General features: G+C 43.4%; 1 protein-coding gene across 3 annotated transcripts; it reads right to left on the bottom strand.

Moving 5' to 3' along the window:
* Positions 1 to 10506: 10506 nt before the first annotated feature.
* LOC128136947 (cuticle collagen 19-like) lies at positions 10507 to 13419 on the bottom strand. Of its 3 annotated transcripts, none has more exons than XM_052777389.1 (3): positions 13021 to 13419; positions 12443 to 12543; positions 10507 to 11808 (listed from the first exon to the last, which is right to left on the bottom strand). In XM_052777389.1, exons 1-3 carry the CDS (start codon positions 13171 to 13173, stop codon positions 11790 to 11792), a joined length of 273 nt encoding a protein of 90 aa, XP_052633349.1. In that variant the 5' UTR covers positions 13174 to 13419; the 3' UTR covers positions 10507 to 11789. The 3 variants fall into 3 exon arrangements, with proteins under 3 accessions (XP_052633349.1, XP_052633348.1, XP_052633347.1); XM_052777388.1 differs by having other exon boundaries at positions 10507 to 11948; positions 13021 to 13297; XM_052777387.1 differs by having other exon boundaries at positions 10507 to 12543; positions 13021 to 13306.
* Between the last annotated feature and the right edge of the window lie 52 nt (positions 13420 to 13471).

Raw genomic sequence — 13471 nt, 5'->3', positions numbered from 1 at the left:
ACTGTCTGAAACAAACTAGTATAAAAATCAAATTCCAGTAAGACCATCTATGCAGCAAGAACAAATCTGATTTCTTGTGTTGCAACAAAACATACATTGACATCTAATGCTTCCAGTAGCTCCTGTCATGACTCATCTTTAGAGAACTATGTCATTAAAAATACAACTAAGCTTGTTAGGTGAAATCCGCTTTCTTGACTAAATCTAACTATGTCATCTGCTGGACTCCTTAAAGCTCAGCAGAGGTCTGAAAGCCACACCATGCACTGATGCCTCTAGACCTGAGGGACTTCAGTTGTCTTTTGGGAGTCTCAGCTGAAACCACCAATACTCAGCTGAACTTGTCACACTTGTCTGTTTTAACCAGTGTATCTGAGCCTTTCCTTCCTCTTTCTTTTTTTTTTTTTTTCCCCTTGCATATATCAGGTTCATAGTTTGCTTGGTAAAGCCAAAAGAAGATGAACCATCTGTATGCACCTATTACTGAGCCCAGCCTGCTGGTTACCAAGAGAGCAAGAGCAGCTTTTTGGCATAAGGATGACATGGCATTTCAGATGACCACAATATTGGATCTAGCAATCAAGGCAAGGAATCTAAATATAATATGAAAGTTCTAGGTGCATGTTGCTAACATCTCTCTATATACATCTGACAGCTAAAGGTTAATTTCCTTGCATCTGTTCTCACGGGTTGGAAGGAGGCTGGATACAGAAGCACAAAGAAAATCTCATGGTTAAGAATGCAAATCCCCTAACCAATCTGGGAAACCCCAGTAGAGAACACCCTTTTGAGGTAGGGTAAAACTCTACTGTATGTACCTATGGTGGCAGCTGTTCTCTAGAAGCTCTATTATCTTCTGCATAGCACAAAATATAGAAAATAACAACAGAAATTCTTGTCTGCCACAATCCTAGCTCTCAACAAAAGGCACCACAGGGAAGAGAATTTTTAATGCATGAAGTTCATATACTGTGAACATGGCACAAGTGCCCAGAGTCCCCTTCAGAAGCCTAAGAATGTTTGTTAGTAGCTTTTCTTACAGAAAAACCTAAACAGGTCTCAGGTTTCACATTACCATGAAGAATTCAGAGCACACCTTCCTGCGTGGAAGGGCACAGAACAGAAATAATTCTCCTGGGATGTGGATCTGCACTGAAGCGGTATTCTATTTTTGGAGCTCTACTGGAACATTTCCAAGACCACCACGACACAATTACTTCAATATGGGTGGTAAACATGTCTCTACTGTTACTGCAAACTTTTCTGCACTGTTTGCTGTGCATTCTTTAACCTCTATTTCTTTATTGGAAGGATTCTTGCCATCTTGTCACCTCATCTTTGGACCCCCTCTCTGAATACACACGTGGAAAAAACCAAACAAATCTTGTGCTTTGCTGAGCAGATACCATTTACTAGGTGGAGCCCACAGATAAGTCAAGGTAAGAAATAACCTGATGAGATGAGACTGCTAAACCACAACATAATGCCTGTCTAGTTTGAGCCTTATCACTTAATCAAGCTGCTTCCAATTACAAGGAAATAAATGCCTGTACCTGTTATAGGTAAGACAGAACCAGTAGTAGAAAGATAGGGGTCAAGGGTTAGCATCCTTAGATAAAAGGAAGAACTAATTAACCACTTTAAAAAATTAACTGAGTAGTACTGCCTTCCTCTATGAAGACATGATCCAAGGCCACTTACAGTACTGCACATGGGAGGCTAGATTTGATGTGGCACAACCAGTACTGCAGTAGCTCTCTGCAGTATCTGCCTATCACAATGCACTGAAAGCATATGGAGACATTAATCCCAAAATTCAGGTACTTTTGCTTAAGAAACACTTAGGACTCTGAAGAGGGGCTCTGTTTTCAACACTTAAAAAAAAAAAATCTGGCTCTGATAATAACATTGAGATGAATTCAGTCAGAGACTAAGAAATTAAAAGCTTCACCTACTTGTTTTCTGAAGTACACTGTTAAAGAAACCCAGCAGCACTGAGAGCTACTATCAAGGGTTATAGTAACAGAAGGGCAGAAATAGGCACATCAAGCCCCAAACTTGCATATTACTCCAAACTTAACATAAAAGAGCTACTCATATTCATCTAGGACCCAAGTTCTATTTACTTCTCTCACAAGAGGCTTTACAAATGCATCAGGTACAATGGGAATATCACAGTTGTAGTGGCTAGCACATTATTTACGTCTTTTATAAGCATACTCCTTATACTTACTTGTAAAATGTTAAGTATATTACAGCTTTTAAGGTATTTTGTACTGCTAAAATCAGATTTATTGGTATGTTTCTCTGTCTAAACCTCATCTGTTGATACCTTACCAGCTGCATTTATGCAAAAACCAAGGCAGAGTTAAGACTAGTAGAGCCCACCCTCTTAGATTTTTGTGCAGCAATTTAAACTTATGCTCAGAAACCAGCTCTAGAGTAAGCGGAGTTTGTGCACATTCATTAGCAATGGTATAAATAAGGATTCCCCTGCTCCCCCCAGTGAAGTCTTGTACCAAAGCTCTTTAATAAAAGTCATAGTTAACGCTAGAATAATTTTTAGGTAACACTAGAATAATTGGTTAACACTAATTCTAGTTAACACTATAATTTCTGTAACATGGTCTTGACTTTATCTCAATAATGTGGGCACTGTTTTTCTGTAAAATTCACTTCCTTATTTTTGAGAAAGTAAAGTCCATTCACTGTAAGAGTTGCACAAAATGCTGTATTTTATTAACTAAATCAAACATGTAAAATGAAATTCATACAGGATGTTCAATATAAGCATACTTAACATGTTTAGGATTCTGTCTTACTGTCAAAAGTTTAAACAGTGGCTGGTGTAGGCGTAACATGTTAATGTTACAAGATGACCAGTTAAAATAAAGTCCCTGTATCCCATAGTATAGGCTGTCCAGCTGAAGCCCTACCAGAAGTATTGCTGTAGTGCAGTGTAATTACATAAAAAATTATGGACTACTTTTTAACATACAATTCCATGAGACAAACCATGCAATCATCCATTTTAACCAGCTGAAAAATTCCCTCCTGCAAGACTGCAAATAATCCATGATTGAGAGCTTGTTTTATTAGGAGTGCCTATACCTCTTGAGAAACCACCAGCTTTCAGGTGAGTTGCAAGCTGATCCTTCTGGGGAAGGACAACTTTTAGTTTTTCCACTTGAAATGCACAAAGCCAAAGGAAGATGTATTCTAGCTACGTGTTTTAAGTACACAGCATTAGTACCTCAACTGAACGTTAAGAAGTGCATACCACCTCCATCCTAATCGCAGGGAATTCAATCTTACTCCGGAGTTGCTTCCCAAACATAGCCTCTTACTTATCACAACCCAATGTCACCAAAATGGCAAGTGCACCCTCAAATGCAGCATTTTACCATACTGAAATCCAGCTAGCAGTACTGCACCCAAGTTTGGTGCAGATACACTGGTTTCATTAAGCCTCAATACACTTAGAAACAGCTTCTCATTTCTCTTCATGTACCAAAGCTGCAGAGGTTAGGATGGAGCCAAAATGGTCCTGGTGTTATAATAAAGCCCTAAGAAAGGCAGCAGGTTGTATAGTTACCTTCTTGCGAGCAAAATCCCTGCCCTAAAACTATGCAACCTACTACCTCTTCCTAGGAGCCCAATGCTTCCTTTTTGCAGTTCTTCTTACTTAGCAGCTGCTCTGTGAAGTCAGTTTAGCTTACCAGCTGCTTTTGGTCTTCTGCCTTTTAAGCCTGGGCACATACTGCAAGTTTACACTGTTATCACTGCTTGGTAAGTGGTTAGCCAGTTTTAACACTCCGGGCTTAAATATTCATGAATGGCTCCATTTTCACTCTGACCTACTATGCTAAACCTTCAGTCCCAAAAAGCATTTTCATGCTTTTCTTTGTTAGTACAGCAAGATGCTAGCTGGTCACGCTAGTGCAGAAGCAGTTAGACTGGGTACACCTAGGATGTCAGGAGGAAAAAGAATGCAGTAAGCTTAAAATGTCTTTTTATAAAAACAGTAACCACCTCAGAGAAAAATTACAGTTCTGGATCTTAGATGCTCAAACTTCCTAACTTGGCACACACCAAAAAAGGTGAGGGGTCAATTTTGGCCATTCAATGCTTTAATTTTATATTACATTGTTGAAGTCTCACATGCTAGAAGAGTTGGAGAAAAATAAGCAGACTTATTAATAAAGTATAATTTTAAGTTTTCCTTCCAACTTTTATGAAGCAGTTGGAATCATGGAATTTTAATGTATTATAGAAATTAGGGTCTCAAAACAGTTTAAGTCACAATGTACAAGTTTGAGCTACCTGTAGTTTTACATTCAAAACCAAATTGTTTTAGAATAATTTCCACTCTATGGAGTATTCCATTCTATATCTAGGAACATACACATTTTCAACATCCAGCCAGCACTGTGCCACTCACCTTGGAAGAAAAGTCATTTTAGTCAAATATATCATTTAGGGGTTGCCCCATTCACACTGATTGTTAATCCTGCAAATTCTATCACTGAGAAATCTGATACTTTACAACCCTAAATTTATCTGACAGATCTATTTTTACTTAATGCGGACATGAATGACTGCAAAGGACCGCAGTTTGTTTTACTCCTCAGGGAAGGCAATAGATTGTATAGTTATCTCCTGAACAGGGTAAAATAACTACCCTACAACTATACAATCTACTACCTCACTCTGACAGAGAAGCATATACTTCAGCAAAGAGCTTAAGCAGCTAACCATAGTTTCATTCTAAAGGATATTTGATACTTCAGTTAGCAATCCTAAACAACACAACTGGAATATCAGTAATTTGTATTTGATTACCCCACCATACACATATAGGAATCAATCTACTCTTAATTTTTTACTCCTTAGAGGAGACAATTAATGTAGAATGATAACCTAGCTTTTCCAAGAATTAGAAAAATCTAAACATAATTACCCATAGGTGTTAGAGAAATATTTTCTCCTATAATAAACACTACAACTACAGAAGTTCAGTAGAATCTGACATTGAGCTTAAAATTTACGTTTCCACTGTTGATATTCTGCTGCTTTAGGAAAGACAGTAGATTGTATAGTTATCTCCCAGTTGTGGGTATGACCCTAAAACTATACAACCTACTACCTCATCCCACAGTGCAGGCATCTTCAGAGTTGATGTAGAAAGAGTGTCGCTTTAGTAAAGACAAGTTAGGCTAGTTGCAGACAACACTTACAGTGTAAAATACTGATCATAGAAAAAGACTTCCCCTTGCTCCCCCATCATTCAATAAAGTTATTTTAAAGATAAGATTCCTTAATTTCAAAATTTTACCAATTGCTTGGGTCTTAATATATTTCATCGTTACACAGTTAGCAAGTTGTAGAAGTCACAGCAACTACAGTCATTAAACTTCTGTTAAAGTACTATTCGTTTTCCACAGATGTAACCTCTCATCTGAAATTAGAAGAAAAGTCTGTCAGAAACATCGTATGCAGACATAAATTTCTTCCTCTTTAGAACTTAAAAATAAAATCTAAGACCACAGCTATGCAGCCAACTTACATGGACCAGTTATGATCCATATATATTTATATACTTAAAATACTTATAATTCTGGAGAAATAAATAATATTACATCTAGTGACCTTTTTCAGCTCTCCTAACAGTTAATATCTCAAAGAAAATCACATACCGTCAAAAGGAGTATTTTGTGCTTCTTCTGTTAGTCTTAAATTACATAAAGTCCTGTATGCAGGGATTCTTTTATTATAAACAAAACTCCTTAAGATTACGGCCTATACCCTGACATTTAATTGTTAGACTGCCTTACCAACAGGCCACTTAAAATATACATTGTTTTCAGATCAGAAACAAGTGGGTTTCTCTAACTGCTCCTGACATAAATCTAAATCCAATTTCTACATTAACACAGCTCAACATGATCTTGAAGTCTTAGAATACTGAAATCAAAATACTTGCCAGACAGATGCATGACTTACAATCCCCTTCTTAGCAAGGACATCTTGAGAACAGAGCTGGAGAGGAAAACTGATTGCTTTGTCAATGTAATTTATAAGCCGATTTAAAATGTTTACAGAAATGCAGTTTTTAAAACATTAAATACGTGTTTTACTAGTACTTCATCCCAATTCTAAACTGAGGTTTTCAGACCACTCTTCAAACAAAGCCTTGATAGAACAAGAGCGCCCTAATGCATGTTAATATCCTTGCCAAAAAACACAACGCGTGATCCAATGCATTAATATACAAAGGGATGACGTTATTCCTTGAACAGAGAAAAAAATAAAAGTACTTTCCAACCCCCTCAACACTTTATGCCAGAATCCTTTAAACAAATATTGATGACAAATTTTGGTGAATCACGCTTAAAATCTTGCTTGTAATTGGTATAAATCTCATTATTTGCTTTTGCTAACTTAAACGCCTACCAGAACATATCCTTTAGCATGCACAGATGGACACAAGCAGTTGGTCCTAATGCCCAAAGCAGAAATAAATTAGAACAGTAGCACTGGGACAAAGTCAAACCATTATAAAGCACTGGCACACATTACATCCCTTTGAATTAGCTCAGGCAGAGGTCCTGCTCTCAGGCAGATATCCAGTAGGGAAGCTGACAGTCCTTTCAATTCCCTGTTCCTGCATCCAAACCTTCAACAGCTGAGCAGAATTCCCATAAAACTCCCATTTCTCCATGAGAGTCTAGCTGCAGAGAGAGCCAACTTGGTATCTTCAGTTTGTTACTTACTGATTGATTCCATGAAGTTAATGAAGTCCCAGATGTTCAGTTTCAGAAGGAACTTTAAGATGAAGCTGAGGATTCTGTGATGTACTGAACATTTTTTAAGCCCTTTGAAAAACTGAGTAGGTGTTACCACACAATAAGCTTATGTCAAAAATGTAAAACATATAAAATAGGTAAGACAACACTTCTGCATTTCCTTTTTTAAAATTAAGCCTGAAGGACACAAGCATTGTAGTAAACCTAGAAAGCCATCTCTTGCATTTCACCACCTTTAAGCAAGTTAGTTATAAACCTAACCAACTTGTGACGTATCAAACAGCGTTTATTTTCATTTCCATTGTCAGTAGGACTTCCCCATCAAGTTCTGTTCTTGGAAATTCTACATCATTTTCTACTGCCACCATGGGATTTTCCTGTTCAGTCCTTGCGGCTCCTCAATCCATAAGAATCCCTCTCCTTTCACCTTCCTGAAACAAGAGCCTTCCATCTAATACACACCTGGATGGGCTGTTACTTAAGGTAAAAAACATCCTTGGAAAAACATTATTACTTACTTCCAGTTGTCATGCTGTGGTTATATACAGTAGTCTGGCTTGAGACCATGAAGTGCACACAGGACACTAGGAAAAAATCCTTCTGTAACAAATACACCTTATGAAAGACCATCAGGTACCTACCTTCTAACTATTGCAGAAAAAGCAAATTCATTGGTGTTACATCACTCAGGTATCAGTTTTTATTCAGTTTAGAAGGGTATAGCATTAAAAGAATTAAAATTCTAGTCAAAATCTTCTTTTGGAAGAAGTTCAGGTTACCTTCTGCTCTTTTTGGTTTTACCGTGTATTCATGCAAAGTCTAGCTAATTAGTATTCTCCTTTATAGTAATCCTGCAGCTTTGAGTGTTTCTAACTTGTGGGTTATTGCTAACACTTTTCAAAAACTCTATCGCCTAAGTTGCAACATCCTTTTATGGAACGAGACCGGCCAGGTCTCCTTGGAGGCCTGCTGTATGCTGCTCCTCCGATACCATGCATTTAGGTTTTCTGGCACACACAGCAGCAGAGAAGCTTGATGTACAGCGTGCTTGACCAATTATGCTCCTGGCGCAGCCTCTACTGTTTTGGGATGTTCTCATCTTCAAGTGAATCCGCTGTTGCACACATCCCTGCTACTGAAATCACCATGCTGATGGTATCATTCATGCACAAGAGTATCAGGGTTATCTACCTGCATATTCTCTCCTTCAGCAGTAAACACTTAGACTACGATGAGACTTTAAGCTTTTAAGAAATACATGGTTAATTTGCTTTCCTTGTTAAAAGCTGCGTTCAAAGTGCTATTTTGCCAGTCGCCATGTGTTTGTATTTCAAAACCCCCAAAGCGGTGAAAGTGAAGAAAATGACACCGTAATTGTGCAACTTTCACAAGGCACCGCCAAAGATGAACGCGTTCGCTGCCAAACACGACTCCGCTGAAGCTGCCTACCGCAGCCAAGGGCTGAGGCTCCAGCCTGCGCACAGCTTTCACCACACGATGGAGCGCCAGGGTTTTTACAACACCAGCACTAACACCAATTCCTCACAGTTTTAGCCCCCCATTTCAGTAGCACCCCCCGCACCGGAGCCACACTTCCCGACTCCCACGGACTCTTGCGGCGAGCGAATTCCTGCCACCTTCTCCAGCCACGCCTGCGGTACCTGCACATCCAGCATCCCAAACGACTACATGCAGACTCACAAGCTCCAGTTTGTTCGTTGCGTGCGGTTCTTGTCTGACTGGTGGGGATTGCAGGGGGTGGAAAGGGAGCAGCGTGATTGATGGAAACTTAATTATCCTTCATATTGCTTCCCCTCACTTCACTCGACTACCCCTGCGCTGTCTGTCATCACATGCTACGTGCATATCGCATCACCTCTTTCCAAAAGAGGCTCAGTAAAATCACACAGTTGCCGACACGGAAAATCTAGTACGAATTAGAATTTTTTCCTCTTCTATAGTCACAGTTTGGGATTGCACCTTCCTCTGTATTAATAAGTGCTTATCCGGCTAGAGCCTTGCTCCTCATTCGGGTCCAACAGAAGTGACAGTAGTAGACTCTAAATGGGCTCCAGCGCTCTGAAGTATGCTTTTCGTGGTTTTCTTGAGCTACCTCTAAGTTTAAAACCTCCCAAATGATCCCAAACTGCACAGGGAAAAAAGCCTCAAGAATCTACATGTTCTGGGTTAGTAGCACATAGTGGAACGTAAGTGCTCTTCTCCAACCTGTGAAGGAGGAAAAAATAGCTCAAATGGTAGTTACAAGTTTTATCCATTACTCTGCTGAAGGAACAAAGTGTGTATTTGCAGAAATAACAAAAGTCCCGCTTCCTCTCAGTGCGATCCTTTCCTCTCCGGGGGATCCTAAAAGACAAATGTTTTATTCTCCCAGCTATTTTGTCCCCTTCGCAGCACAGAAGAAACCACCTAAAGCTGACAGTGAGTTTGTAGAAGGAATAGTTCCTACACAAACTGTGCTTTACTGACACCTACCTTACGCAGCGTGGAGATACACAGATACGTTAACTTGAGGTACACAATCCTGTAGGTACATCCTTCTGTCACAAGACCATTTGGCAATTTTAAATTTGTAAGCAGCTTGTTATCTGAAAAGACTCTTTTACTCTAGTGCTCAAATTCAGCTTTAGAAATTCAGCAGATAAAATTAAGCAGAACAGGAAAGTCAAAGCTGTAAGTTAAAAACCTGTGTGAGGTTTAAGACTAAACAGATTAGAGGTTTGGTTTGGTTTTTTTTTTTTCACTTTGTGCCAAGCAAATTCACCTGCACTGAAAAACAGGCACTGACCAAGAGAGCAAAAAATTCTTTCATTGGAATGTAACGCTTGCCAGCTGAAGTGCAGGCACCTTTTTAAGAGTCTCCCCTGCTTATGCCCAAAAACTTACAAGTTTCATACCTCTATTTGGACATGCCAGTCCATTTAGCAGCAATACACTGGACTAAGCGTAAATCACACCAGAATACTTGTTTGAACTGGCAAATTTTACAAAGAGGAGAAAAGGAGCACAAGCAGTTTCAGCGCACAATGCTGTACAAATTTATAAATGTGCTTTAACTCTAAGCACGAGCAGGACCAAAGTCCACGCACCTAGACAGGGATATGTGTCCGCTACGGTATTTCTTGGGATTTTTCACACAACAGTGTAAGATTAATACCACTGATTTTGACCAGTAATGTATTCATCCAGTGGCTCAATCAGAAATGCCAAATTTTTCTTACAAAATCTATATCCCATTTACATTTAATCGCTTTAACACAAAGCATTCTGGTTTTATGTAATTATAACATGAAGCATTACTGCTTTGCCACATTCTCAATTAGTCTGTTTGATAACCACAGAGTTACAGATGGAATATAAATATCCAGAAACCACGGCTTGAAAGAAATTAGAAGTCACTACGGCCCACTCATGCACTCACTGAATGAAGCACAACTCTTCTGGAAAAGTACAAGTATGTGATCATAATGAATAATTTCTAATATGAACAAAGAACCAAAGTAATACAAATCCTAGCACCTTCTTGTACACGTACTTGATTTTACAACATTAGTATTCAACCATCTGCGTGTAAGTGGTGCATGTGTTACATTACTGTGTATACATTACTGTACAACGATGGCAAAAACCTCAGTGAAGTTGGAAAATACCTCGTAGTAAAGAAAACGACTACACTAAGATGTTATCAGATTTTCACAAATCCTTTTTGAACACCCATCTGTCAGTACACTGGCAGAAGAAATACATATATGAACACATTTCAGTTTAGCTACAGCTTCAAGCGCTACAAAGGCCTCAGCACACTTCTCAAAGGAAACCATCGTTTTGGTTATTTGTTCCTGCTTCGAACAGGAATGCATGCTTACGTATAAATATACAAATGTATATATTTATTCACTTACTAGTAAGCGGGCTAACTTCCCCTGCATGAGTTTGTATGTTAATATGATAATTACACAAATTCAGCAAATAACGCAGTTAGTGCATGAGAATGTTTTCCAGAATGCCGTGTGATGTTATTAATTGGCAACACAATTAAACACCTATTGCCCTTTATAAGTCCTGGGAGCTTTTTATCGTTTTGCAAATGGACCGATGTTTTCCGCTACTAACCACAGAGGAAAACACAGAAGGCATTTACCAAAAGGGAAAGTGAAAGAAGGATACAGCTTGTTAGTAGTTGTAGAAAAACAAAGCAAGTGATCTGATGTTTTGCCTAAGCTTCCTTTTGCCAAGTCCCCAGTCGTCTTATGCAAAATAACTACTTCCCAGCATGACCTACGTGAATTGAGGTTAAGCATTTGAGATATACAGAGTACACCTTGGTGAAAAGCTCAGTGACAAAAACCACAGTCAACACTTTTACATTAAAAATACCACAGGACAGCTACTTAGTAAGTCCCTCTTCACAAAGCTGGCTATTACAGGGACAAAAAAACAACAAACCCCTATTAAATCTACCATCGCATGTTGACTACGCTGGAAAGACTGCAGCAAGTTTCAGCCACCACCGTGAACAGCTCCTGGGGTAAGTTCAGGCCATTTAACACCCGACCATTGCTGTGAACAGAACGCGTCACATTTGACAACAGGAGCCACACCAGTCAATAACTGTTTTGGTGAACCCCCCGGCAGCTGGGGATGCTCACCCGCCTGAAGAATTAGGAAGAGGATGCCCGGACCCTTAAATGCTGTTTAGTTAAGTTAGAGAGATGTTACTGCTTTGGAAGGCACAGATTCGTTTCCTTGAAAATTCTGGCAGGGATTAAATCTGACCCGTTGTTATGCCCAAGCATTGCTCGGTACGGTTTCTACGTACGTGTTGAACGGAAGCAATTCTTCCGTGCCCGCGAAGGCTTGCACTACAGTCAGAAAACTGCCTGCGCAAAGTAGCACCATTAAAGAGGAGCACAGGCAAAGTAGAAACAGCAAATCTATCAACGAGGATTATCATAACCTTGAACATCAGGTTGAGTTTCCACTCCTGCAAGAAATACGTCATAAAACTAGGATGTGATAGAATAACGTCCTTCTCCAAAACTGACTGCGCTGGGCCAGAAGAAAGTCTCCATAAGCACATTATCGCTTGTCAGGGACGGATTCCACACTCTGCTAACGACAATACTGAAACATAACCCAAGCGTTTAGTTTCGATCAGTACAGCGTATACCGGCAAGCGCTTCGTGCGATCCCACCCCTTACCCCCCAGCCTGCTGACAGCGTGCTTAGTTGCCAAAGCAGGTGCATTTCACGAGGTATTTTCTTCAGCGTCCGCCTCCTCGGTTTTGAACTTCACTCTTCTTACGCCGTACCGCGTTCTGCCTGCCCACCCGGTCTCTAACGCCCTCCCCGCCTGCCCGCAGCTGCCTGCGGCCCTGCCCGCCGCCCCTACCTGCCTGCCCCGCCACAAGTTCCTCCGGCCACCGCTCCCCGCCGCAGGGCAGGGCTCCTCGGTGCCCGAGGCGCGGGCAGCCCTGGGGAAGGGCACGGCGGGCGACCCCCGGCCACGGCCCCCCCCAGGCTCCCCCCGCGGCCCCGGGGGGGGACGGACACGGACGCGGCTCCCCCCGCGGCCAAGGTCTCCCCGGCCCACACACTTGATAGCGGAAGTGACGTACCCAGGCGCTGACGGAATCCGCAGCCTATCCCCGGCGCGCGGCGGGGCCAACCCACCACTCAGGAGCGCCCGGGGGCGGCACTTCCGGGCCTTCAAGTTAGTCTGGAGGAGAGGGGGGGGGGAGGACGGGGGGGGGGGGGGGGGAAGGCCTCAATGAGAAGAATAACGACAATAAACGCAGACCCCAGCGGCGCCGGGGAGGCCCCGCCCGGCAGCGGCGGCCGCCCCCCCGCCTCTCGCCGGGGCCGGGCGGCCGCAGCCACCGCCTCCGCCCGCGGCCCGGGCCGCTCCGCCCGCCGGGGACAGCCCCCACCCCGCGGGGCGGCGGCGCCGAGCGGAGGGGCCGGGCCGAGGCCCCCACGCTGGCCCGAGGGGAGGAGAAGACAGAAGAGAAGAAGAACGGAGAGGAGAGGGCCCGTCCGCCCCACCCGCCGCGCCGCCCCGCTCCGCTCCCGCCCCGACCCCTGCACCCCGGGCCCCGCCAGCCGTTTCCCGCGGGCTACCCCGAGCTCGCCGCTCTGCCCCGCGGGCCATGGCTGCGCCCCGCGGGGGCCGCGCCCGCCGCCGCCGCCCCGTTACCTGCCGCAGGGTGACCCGGAGCCGCGCCGGGACCCGGATGCAGTCGCCGCCGCTCCTGCCGCCGCTCGCCCCGCGGCACCACGGGACGGCGCGACGCGCCCCGCGCCGCCCGCCCCATTGGCCCCCGGGCGGAGGGGGGCACCCGTCTGTCATCCGCCGCCGCTCACGCCCATTGGGTTTGGGGCTGAGTGCACCGCCTTCACCTGGGGCTCTCTCTTCGGATTGGATGATGGGACGAAGGTCTCCGCCCCCTCCGCCATTTATTTCAGGCGTCTGGGGGGGGGGGCGGCAGGCTTGAAATGGCGCCCCCGGCGGCAGCGCTGCGGCCGTGGTCGGCGGGGCTGAGCGAGGCGCGGCCTCTCCGCGCCGGTGCAGCAGGTGCCCAAAGGCCCGCGGCGTGGCCTCTGCTCCTCAGAAGGGGCCGGCCCGGCTGGCCGTGCGTTGGCAGGCC

The sequence above is a fragment of the Harpia harpyja genome, chromosome Z (assembly GCF_026419915.1).
Source record: "Harpia harpyja isolate bHarHar1 chromosome Z, bHarHar1 primary haplotype, whole genome shotgun sequence".
NCBI lineage: Eukaryota > Metazoa > Chordata > Aves > Accipitriformes > Accipitridae > Harpia > Harpia harpyja.
The sequence above is the reverse complement of the archived record's forward strand: the minus strand, read 5'-3'. Positions and strand labels throughout refer to the sequence as shown.

Excerpts from the sequence above, each read along its gene's own strand:
- LOC128136947 (XM_052777387.1), bottom strand. The coding sequence starts at position 13,173 with ATGACAGACGGGTGCCCCCCTCCGCCCGGGGGCCAATGGGGCGGGCGG. Across the intron at positions 12,544-13,020 it reads TCCGGGTCACCCTGCGGCAG|ACTAACTTGAAGGCCCGGAA; the intron begins GTAACGGGGCGG and ends CCTCTCCTCCAG.